This window comes from Chroicocephalus ridibundus, chromosome 19, assembly GCF_963924245.1.
Source record: "Chroicocephalus ridibundus chromosome 19, bChrRid1.1, whole genome shotgun sequence".
Classification (NCBI taxonomy): Eukaryota; Metazoa; Chordata; class Aves; order Charadriiformes; family Laridae; genus Chroicocephalus; species Chroicocephalus ridibundus.
In genome coordinates this window covers 8,365,022-8,376,235 of record NC_086302.1, presented here as the reverse complement: position 1 = coordinate 8,376,235, position 11,214 = coordinate 8,365,022, and the positions used below count along the sequence as shown (strand labels likewise).

Genomic DNA, 11,214 nt, shown 5'->3' with positions numbered 1-11,214 from the left:
GTCTTCCTACGACTTCATTATTTCCAAAACGGACAGAGAGATAAACGAACGGCTGATCTGAACTCCTTTGCCTCTCTTTTTCTCCCGACACACTCTCTATTAGGCCAGCCTCTCTGGCATTGTAAGGTTTGCTGGTGTACGGGTTTAGGAAGAAATGGGAGCATCTCAGCGTGTCGCTGTCTGAGTGGCGCTGCTCCTAACTCTGAGACCTTGGCAAGAACGTGGTTCGAGACCCTTACCTGTGGGAGCCTGCATGGCAGAGCTGGGGATTGTAGCAGCGTCCTGAGGCACAGTGCTTGTGTCTGGTTCTGGGGTACTGGTTGTTGGAGAGGTGGGTGCTGGGTTCAGCAATGTCCTAGGTTTCCTCTGCAGAAAAAGAGGAGATATTTCTCCCTTTATCCCTGCTCTCCTTCACCACCCATGATCACTACACTCTCTCCTTTGCATCCAACAGACAAGGCACTGTGGAACATGACACACTTCTGATGGTGATGACGGGGAGTCTCAAAGAACCTAGTAATCAATACGTGTGTGTTTTATAAACCACAATCCTGAAAAAATGACAAGCCTGGGATCTGCCACCTCTGCTTGACTTAGACTAGCTACACACGATGGATGGAAGAGCTTATTCCACCGTTTGGCCGTCCTGTCATGATCACAGCATCTGCCATGCTACTTCACAGCTAATGCAGCTCCAAAGACACAGTTTCTTGATGGAAATGATCTTTAGGATACAGACATTCTCTAGAGCTCTGGGGCTGGACTCTGAGGGATATTCCCAGCCCACACACCCCTTCGGTCTCCTACTTGCTGCAGTCACACGGCCAGAGGCTGAGACAAACGTGCACAAACACACGCATGCACCATCCCATGGCAGAACTTGCAGCACCTACGTTTCACCCGCCTGCATCAGCATCAGCTTTTACCTTACTGCCAGGCTTGGGGCCTCTCTTTCTGGGGAATTTCAAAGGCTCCACTGACTTGGAGGGTGTAGGCATGGGGTGATGGATTAGCGCTTTGGTCGTTCGACCACGCTTCTTCCCTGTTTTGCGACGCCTTTGCCCTTGTTGATGCCCCAAAACAGTCTTTGTGCTACTGTGCATGCTAGGTTTCTCCGAGTTTACTTCGGAGGCAGGTAAAGGGCTCTTTGGAATCACAACTGAAATAAAAAGAGAAAAAGCAAATATAATTAAATCAGGCGAGAATCAAAACAAGAGCAGCCTCCATCTTTAAACAGTGTCACATGGAAAAACCTGGAGTATTCACGGCCCCCTGAACGGAGGCTCCTGCTCTCCACGGCAGAATAAAAACCAAACGCACTGATCCTCGGTTCAGCACTCGAGCTGTGGGACACTGTGGCTTAGCCTGGATGGGCTGAACTCCAGAAGGATCACGCTTTCAACCGTACCTTCCTTCCTGAAAATAACTGGCACCTACGGCTCTTCCTTCTGCGAGTGGTGACCTGCCAGCGATTGCGTAAAATGCACTGAAAGCGTTCCTGGGGGAAGGATCAGTCAAGACCTGCCTGACAGTCACAGAGCCAGCGCTGTGCTGGAAATCCCCTCTCTCAAGGCAGAAGTCAAATTTGCTCTGTCCCTAAATTACCAGTGAACTGCAGTGGAAGGTACCGGCTCCATCCTCTGTGCCTGCAAGGACTATTGCTCCCGGCCCTGAGAAACAGCTCATCTCAGTGGATCAGCTGCCCTGCTCCTCTCGTGTACTGCCAGAGGTAAGGGACGTGCCAGCACACGGCCTGTTCCTTCTTATCTTCTCACGCTTTCCATGACAAAACCAGGTTTATGGCGTATTTGCCCGTAAGTCCCCCGTATTTGGTCATTCATCTTTCCCAAGTCCTGCAGAAGGCCAGAGATGGGCTGGCCCAGCTTGGCAGACCAGTACTTCCTTTAGATTTAAACTTCTGCTCTAAAGCAACAAAACGAAACCCTCCGAGATTTTGAAAAATGCACAGCGACCTTTAGGATGTCTTGTTTCTCCAGTCTGGAAACCTCTCTGGGTATTCAACATGGGGGCTCGGAATTCTCACAAAAACCCTTCTGAAGGGAGGGGCTTTATAGTTAAGGAGAAAATCTTGGCTAAGGAAACAGTGTAGATACAAGAAGACTGATAGCAGGATGGCACGCAGCCCTAGCAGTGGCACAACTGTGGGTACAGAAAGTGATTTTTAAGGTTTTTCTCGCAAGGGTTTCATGAGCAGTTACTGTGAGCAAGGACTCATTCCCTTGGCACAAAGACACTGTTTCCTGCCAACAGCTCCAAAGCAGCAAACTGAGCCCAGTCCAGCTTTCTAAGGGTCTGGAGAAGGTGAGTGGGCTGTGAGGTGACAGCAGCGAGCCCCGAGTCAGGAGATGCTGCCGGCGTGGGGCTGTGGGCTCTGTTAACCGCGTCACTGCTAACCGAAGCGCAGACCGAGCGAACGGCATGGCTGGTGTGGGGACATCTGGGTAAGGTCCCATCCGTGGCAGCTTATCATGGCCTTACGTGAATGAGCCACTGGAAGTGGAGGATCCTGCTTTGCTCTCCTGGTCTGGCTCCATTCACCAGCCTCGACTCTGGGGCACCCCGTGCTCTCCCCAGGGAGCCTGGGCATGAGCCCGGCTGCCGGGCCTGAGGAAACCCGAGTTCACTCAGGTAGCTCGAAACCAGGGCTGGTGTTACCTCATGGCAGGACTCGATGACTTCACGGGGGCGGGTGACTTTCACATGCCTCCAGGTCCCAGCTGCCCTCGGGACTCCCAGCCTGCACCCACGCGGGCATTTCGGACTCGTTGGCAGCATCAAAGACGGCCCTGCAGGGGCAGGAGGGCAGATGGAGCCGACCCCCAGCTGCCAGCTCAGTGTCACAGCAAGGCCACCTGTCCAGGGCATGTTTAGGATGCAGAGGTCAGCAGCTACCGCAGAGAAGGGCCAGGAACACCGGGCAGCACTCCACCTGCTCCGGCAACCACCGCGGCCACTGCCAAATCCTGCGTTCGCTTCCAATCGCTGCTGTGAGATGATGAGCTCTGCTGTCCCTGCCCTACCACACTGAGCTCCTGCATCTTTCCTACAAGTGACCTGCACAAGAAGTGAAGTGCGGAATGTCCTGCGGCTGTCTTTGGCTGGTTTACACCCGCTCTGCACCGGAGCAGATGACACAGTGCACGGTGCATCCAGGAACCGGCCCCGTTCTGCTTGTCACGTGGGCAGGGCAAGATTTCTGGTGCCCTCAATTTTGTGTTCTAGTTTTATTTCCTCGCTTTTGTGCATTAGGGTTCTGTATCAGATGCTGGGGAGAAGTACACTGTCATTCCGGGATCCATCTACTTCCCAGGTCACGTCTTTTTTTGTGTCGGGCAGATATAAAGAATCATGGTAGAAATAGGGTTTTACTACTCCTTTTTTGAGATGTTAATATTAACAGCAAGACTACTTTGCTGGCCAGAAAAGGAGTATGAGAGCACAAGTGCTTCTTACAGTTGATGGTTTTCCAGGACAGTGTCACCTGCTCGAGGGGACGCGTGGCACCGAGCTGCGCCAGCGGAGGGGAATGGCACAGAGAGGGCAGGCACCCATCGCTGAATCGCTGCACCTCCAGCCTTCCGTGTGCACGGCTGATCTCAGCGGAGAAATATTTGTATTCAAGGATTTACTGGAATCCCACGAGTTGATAGAACAAGGGTAAACACAGGTAAAACACTCTGTACTTCAAAGAAACTCTTAAAGATCAAAGGGACATGTAAAACAATGCGGGGGGCATTTCGTTTGCAATCTGCACCAACGCTAAGTGTCTAAACCAAGCCGTGCTGCAGCGGGGTGTCTCTAACCTGGAAGAGAAATTGCAGATTCTACAGAGAAGCTGTGAAGCAAACACTGACCTCAGTTGTACTAGTGAAAAGCCCAGGGAAACGGTGCCTTTGGGAAGTTGGGACGCAGTGGGCAGAGCTGCTGAGCTGCACCCTCGGCTCCTGGGCTGGAACCACATGGCAGAGAAATCCCGGGGACGGGGAAAAGGAGACCGATGTCAGGGGAACTCTTGGTGTGCAAGCTTTTGCTGTGTAGTTTTAGAATAAAACATTATTTCATCTTGTGCTACAGCACATGCTAGAAAGATCTATTGTCCACTTCGGCCATAAAGATATTACAGGTAATGTGAATTTGCCAGACTTAAAGAATCAGTTTTGGTTTTAGGGCAATCGAAGCCTGTAACTCGGTGGGGGCAGACCCCGCGGTAGGAGACCTCCCTTCGTTCCATCACGGCAGAGGAGTTTCCCCAGGACCCGCCACCCCGGGCAGCATGTCCCTGCCACAGCCCCGGCTCCCGCGGGGACGGATGATACAGCCCAGAACGCTGTTCAACGAGACAGGCCGAGTTCCATCTGAACGTGCAGCCAGCTCAGGGCGTAAATAGACAGAAAATGACCTAGATTGTTGCTTAGTGCCCATCAGCGTCGCTGAATACGACGGTGAATACATTGCTGAATGCGCACTGATGTTTTTTTCCTGTGGCTGCTTCAATGAGTCTGATTTAATGCACGTTTTTCTGACCTGGAGTGATTTAATGAAACAAAGTCTTATCATCCCACAATCCAGCGCCATCCAGCAGACTTGCCTGGCTTTTTGTTTGATTTTAACCAGAACCTAAGAAAACACCGGCGCACACTAATTCACTTCCCTTGCCCCTCCCAGACGCGCCGAGCTGCACGCAGTCGGCGTGACGAGGAGACACCGACCACTTCAGAGCAGAGTCGTCCCGCCAGCTGCACCCGCACAGCAACGGCGCAGCCCCAAAACCCCAGAGTTACGGCTGGCCACGCTGCTGGCTCGTCACCGAGGCATTTATAACCACTTCCAGGTGACTGGATACTTACTAAAGGAGCCTAAAGATTTTGCCAGGTGCCTGTTACTTTCCTTCAGGATTTCAGCCCCTGATGTTCCAAGGACACGGCCAAGGAGCAGTGGCCTAGAGGGTCTAGAATCTGGTCTAGTGGGAGGTGTCCCTGCCCGCGGCAGGGGGGTGGAACTAGATGATCTTTGAGGTCCCTTCAACCTGAACCACTCTGCGACTCAGCCCCGCTTGCACCCAGCCCGCCGCCTGCCGAGCCCCAGCGGTGGGAACGGCTGTGCATCAGGCTCGTCTCGCAGCTGCAAACCATTGCCCACGTATCCTTTAACCGCCCAAATCTTCGATTTACGGCACCTTATTCAGCTGGTGACGGTGCCAGCCCAACAGTGAGCATCTACCAGGGATGTCCCCACCTTCTGCCTTGTACCACTGCCCTCACCCCACGGTGAGCCACTGAGAGGAGCCAAATTTTCAGAAAATCAAGTGGGACCCTCTTACTTAAAAAATTAAGAGTTTGCTGTCACTGAGGAAAGCAGCGTGTCCCTGCCCCACCGCTCTGGTGCTCACAGCTCTGAGCAATCCAACGCCACTCCAAAGCTGGCCTTGCTTCAGGCAAGGAGTTGGGTCATGCAACCCCCAGAGATCCCTTCCGACCTGAACTATTCTGTGATCTGAACTCGTGGTTAATCATTTCAGCTCATTAACGGAACAGAAAACTGATCAACAGAAGTCTTCCGCTGGCTGAACTGTCTTGTTTTGGGTCATACGGGCATCCACCACAAGGCAGACACAGAGGAATGGGCTGGCTGGCATCGGAGCAGTTTGGCTGCAGCGAGAAACACCACCCTGAAGATGCAGGATCAAACGCTGCTGTACTCAGAGCCAAAGACAGGACGGACACCACTGATGGGGCTATTAATCACTGAAGGATTAGTTTAAACAAGAGTTCTGAGCTTCCTGCAGAAACAAAGGGGCTTGACAGAGAATTCGAGACTTTTGGCTCTATTTCCTGATGACAAAACCTCCCTTGCCAGTTGACGCACGGCACCGGCAGCACCTGCGCCTGCCCACCGCTCTGTGACTCAACTCTTATTTACAGAAGGCTCCGTAAAGTTGCCGTCCCCACTTTGAGGGTTAGCCAATATTAGAAAGCAGCATTTGTCACTCATCAGCTTATCTCAGGCTTGTCACAGCTTGAAGAAGACAAAATTATGTTCTTGGGATAAGAATAACAAAGCCAAGACACGTAGGAAAATATGGAACGGAAGAGTTGGAGAACGGTTTCCTGCCTTTCTCTCGGATGCACCAGCTATTTAACAGTCTGCATTTACTAACAGTTGCTGGACCACAAAACCTGAAATCTCCATTTTATGTGCTAAGGGCTACTGGACTCCCAGATGCAACCGTCGCTCGCACCCCTTCACTGTAGAGATACCACTAATGGGGTATCTGAGAAGACCGAAAATGCCACTCATACCCATTTGAAGGCACTATGAAGAATGCCCTGAAGGCCACTCGTCCAGTGGCTTTTTGGTGCTCCTGCTGCCCCTTGCCCCTTCTTCAGCACTGCACGGTCAGAAGCATGACCCACAGAGGTGGGTTAGAGAGACACATTTAAGGCAGCAAATTTGCCAGAGAACAGAAATCTTACTGAGATCTGGCAGAATCCTTCCCTGGATGCAGCAGTTCAAACCTAGACATCCTGAAGGCTGGAGCTGGGCGGGAACCAGAGCTCGGTGCCTGTCCAAGAGTCAGATGTAAAAGCTTCAGACCTCTGCAATTCTTCCCAAAGCAGAGACCGTCATCACTGGCCACCACCAGCATGACTGGGACCCGAATATGGGCTCTGGGAAGGCTGAATATTTGGCACATCTGAGCTCTCGGCCGGCTAGGCAGATGTAACATGGGAGGGAAGGTCAGAGCACGGGTGGGAGACCCAGGCTCCTTGCAAGGACGGGGATTAAGAACAATCCTCCAAATCCTGGAATTTAAAAGTCAGAATGCAGTTATTCTGACAATTCGTTATCTCCTGCAGGGATTCCGGCTCTCCAGCCTAAAACGTCTGCTTGAGCTAAGGCTGAGAGACCGGAGGATGTATCTAACACAACAATACAGCATGAGGACCCAAGCGCTGCATGATTCGGCATGTTCGAGATGTTCTCATGATCAGTGATCTTAACTCCCAAAGATGCATGTTCTTTTTACACAAGATTTGCCTAGTTTCAGCTTTTGACTACTAAAACTTGCTGTTGCCTTCGCTGGAAGCCATGAGGTGCTTTATTCGCTGACCCCCTCCCAGACCTCACTGGCCAGTGAGCGGTTAGATAGACAAAAACGCAAAACCATGGTCCCTAAAACTGCTCTCTCCTGCTCGTCCTGATGATCAGGCTGCATTTCAATGTCTGGTTTTGTGCGGGACATCCATAGGCACATGAAGAAGAGCTTCAAACTAAAGCAATGCCTTATGCATCTGTTGAACCTGAGCAAGGCTCTGAACATTCGTAATTGAGTGTCCCATTTCCTAAAGGCTTAGAAATCTGCACGGTTTGGAGCAGCAATTTTCTTATTTTCATTGTTTGCATGTGCACTTGGATGAGCTCTGCGCGCTGCAGATGCCACCGTACATCCATAGGCACAAGCTGTGGCATTTTTATGGTTGTTTTATTTACAAAAATAAGCCAACTAAAAAGAAAAGTCTCAGGAGTCACAGCAATACCAGCAACTGCTATTTGCTTTTAGCGCAAGTCTTACATTTACAGTTCTCAAGACACCATTCCTCTGTGCCCTAAACCATACTGGAAATTACACTCGGCACTTTCTGAAGGCAGCGCAGCCCGGGACCTTAGAAACCTTCCCCAGCGCTCACTACACCTTGCGACACACCTCAGAGACGCCGGGCAACACACCGCCAGCCTGAGGTTTCGTGACGTGCCTGGAGTGCCAGACCAATAACAGTACTGCAAAACGTCCCAAACGTCCTACCTCTAGCCATAACCCCACACGGGACCGCGAAGAGGAGCAGCTGCAGATTGCAGTCAGCACTGCTGGAGCTGAAGACCAGAAAACCCCCTGTTCCGGACCTGCAGGATCTGCTTATATGAATCAAACCCCAGAACTCACAGCCCAGAAACCTCGGCATCACCAAGGCTTCCCTTCTGCGCCTCCCCGTCCGCCCCATTCACCCTGGCATTTGCCAAACCCAAGTGGCTCATTTTACCCAACCACAAAGTGCATCTGGCTAAAACATTTTCCAAAACAAAATTGAGGCTTTATCCAATGACACATCCAATACCCAATTCCTCCTCCCAGGAGGAATTTGAGCTACCCGGTCAGTGTCAGTACAGCTCCTATAACAGAAACCCGGCCTTGCAAACCTGGAGGAGTCCGGACTGGTCAGCAGCCACGTGGAGGAATGTGACACAGCCTGCCTGCCTTTCCACGAAGCCTCTGAGATCCTCCCCAAAGGCTTTTATAAAAACTAAAGAGCCATGGGGTAAGAAGGAAGGTTTCTATAGGATGAATCAAGGGTTAGAAGAGGTAGGGACAAACAGCCGTTCCTGCAGAGGAAAGAGGTCTCCATGGAGTGCACAGGGATCCGCAGCGGAATCTGCACTGCTCGATGTATTCATGAGCAACCTGCTGAGGGGATAAGCGAGGTGAGAAAGTTGTCTAATGATCCACACTTCCCAGGGCAGACAGGATGGTGGCAGCCCATGAGCAGCTCCAGAGAGAAGCTAGGAGACCGAGTTTCAGGGCAAGAAAACAGCAGGTGACCGTCGCACTGATAAATATAAAGCAATCAGAGAGGAGAAAACCATTCCTACCTTCAGATGCAAAATGACGGGCTCTGAGCTGCCTGGTGCTCCTTCAAGATGGAGAAGTTGATCTGTAACGTTCACTGCACAAGACCATGAGCTCAAAGCACAGCAGTGGCCAGAAAAAGTCAGGGAAAAAGATTCCACTTTGGAAAAATGAGAGTTCAGGACGTTGGACGTCACGGTAGAAAGCAAGTGAACACTGGTTAAAATCAAGCAAAAAGCTCTCAAACCTGGAGCTGTGCCCTGGATTCTCGTTTCCACAGAGTTCCAGCCTTTCTGGGTAGATCTTCAGGCAGGGCTAAGCTCTGCCTTGCCCCGCTGCATGCCACGAGCCGCCCTCCAACGATCCGATTAAGAAAATTCTTTGATCAGATTGAGCATTTTTAAGAGTTCCTTCACACTGCTTTGGCTCTTCTGCTAAGCATACAATATAAAATATCTTTTAATGTTTTTAAGCAGCTGCCAGCATCATTTCAGAGACATTAACTCCTATTATTACTTAGCAGTTATTGACGCTTTTTAGAGTATAAACGTATGTGTGCAGATATTCCTCAGTGCAGGGGGAAAGTGCTTTGAGACCCGGCACAACCAGTGTTAGGGACGTGCAACACAACGGACTTATTCACCGGAACGCCCCGGGGGCAGCACGGTCCCCGTTCTGCTGATGGCAAAACAAACAGAGATAAGTGACCGGCACAGGATTAGAGACAAAGACAGTGACAGCGCTGTGAAGAGCAAGGATGCCCGAATCGTTGTCCTCAGCAAAAGTCATTCTCAGTTTAGTGCTGAGCACACAGATATACTTAGTCCCAAACCCCAGGTCTAAATTTCTCCCCCATACAGCAAAGAAATTAACTGCTTTGTATCCACTGGGTAGCATTATAAAGCAAATGGGTAAACTGAGTAACGCATCTTTTTTTATAAAATACTGCAAAGGCTAGCATTCGGATAAGGGAAAATGATATCACGCCTGCCACCACTGCAGCAGCCAAGCAAACTTCTCCCCGAACAGCAGCTCATAAGCTCCTCATCTCTCAGTTGTGTGTTTGCTGTGGAACATCTGCACAAGCAGCCATAAACATCGCGTGCTGCCAATTATATCGCTGGAGCTTGGAGGACCAGCACATTCCTACCTCTTCACAGAATCCCAGACGGGCAGGGGTGGGAAGGGACCTCCGGAGATCATCCCGTCCAACCCCTGCCAGAGCAGGGTCACCCACAGCAGGTGGCACAGGAACGCCTCCAGGCGGGTTTGGGATGTCTCCAGAGACGGAGACTCCACCACCTCTCTGGGCAGCCTGTGCCAGGGCTCTGCCACCCTCACAGCAAAGAAGTTCCTCCTCATGTTTAGGTGGAACTTCCCATTGTCAAGTTTGTGCCCGTTGCCCCTCGTCCTGTCCCCGGGCACCACTGAGAAGAGCCTGGCCCCATCCTCCTGACACCCACCCTTTAGCTCTTGCTGAGCATTGATGAGATCCCCTCTCAGCCTGCTCTTCTCCAGCTGAACAGCCCCAGGGCTCTCGGCCTTTCCTCAGCACAGAGATGCTCCAGGCCCCTCAGCATCTCCGTAGCCTCTGCTGGACTCTCCCCAGTAATTCCTTCAACCCCTCTTTTCCCTGCCATCCCCTCTTCCAGAGGACAAACAAATGCCAAATTAGTCTACAATCACCCTCTGCACCTCCCAAATCAGCGGTTTTCCTCCTGTCCCCATCCCACTACCTCCTATTCCAAATAAACTGGCTGCAGCACAGCCTGGGTTCTTGTTTACTGTGCTCCCCCTATTAGTCTCATCTTCTCCAGCCCACTGCAAAAATAAAGCTGTTGTAACTGTGTGTTGTTTTAATCAGCTGTGAAGCAGCTATGGAATTAAAACAGAGAAATTCTGAACTACAAAAGGGAGATGAGAACTGAGCTGGGCAGCTCCGGCGCGAGAAACGCATCAGCAGAGCTGAAACTCAAGCTCCTGGCTGAGGGGAGGCACCAGCGGGTGAAAGAAGACATACAGGGGCTATCAGGGAGCTCCAAGAGAAACGGCAATGCCAATATTTGTTGGCAAAGTCAGAACAAAATCAAGTAAAAACCTGAACTTCAATACTCAAGCTTAATTCGATTACCCCAAAGCCAGGCTGAGGTCGTCTCCTGCATGACAGTGCCCATGGACGCATGGTGAGTTCTCCAGCACCAACTGCAAGAGCCCAGCTGTTCAGTCCATGAGCAGAGCCGGCACCTTTGGTCCTGACATAGACACTGACAATGAACTCATACAGTAAACTCGACAATAAACTCAACAATAGACACAATAAACTCATTTCCACACCTCAGGAAAACCATCGTACTGCAGCTCTTCCGGGCTTGGTGCTTCAGGAGAGGCCATCAGCAGAACACGTACCCGTGGAGGGCTGTCAAAAGCGCCAGGGATGACTGACGCGTGTCTGATCCACACAGCAGTCCTTCAGAAAATCCCAGAGCCATGCTCTTAGGAAGAAACCAACCTGCAGGCTGGGTACGAGTGCGGCTCCTGCAAGCACGCTCCACGCCAACCTGAACGACACC

General features: G+C 51.3%; 1 protein-coding gene across 8 annotated transcripts in view; it reads right to left on the bottom strand.

Annotated features, from left to right (window-relative positions):
• SCMH1 (Scm polycomb group protein homolog 1) overlaps positions 1-11,214 on the bottom strand; it is an 81,692-nt gene that overhangs the window by 21,673 nt on the left and 48,805 nt on the right. For 7 of the 8 annotated variants that reach the window (XM_063356234.1, XM_063356239.1, XM_063356240.1 and 4 more), the window contains 2 exons: positions 927-1,159; positions 240-366 (listed from right to left, as the gene is read on the bottom strand). The exons of the other annotated variant lie outside the window; for it this stretch is intronic. In XM_063356234.1, coding sequence (XP_063212304.1) covers positions 240-366; positions 927-1,159 — 360 coding nt within the window. The remainder of the gene's footprint in view (positions 1-239; positions 367-926; positions 1,160-11,214) is intronic. 8 annotated transcript variants of the gene reach the window in all.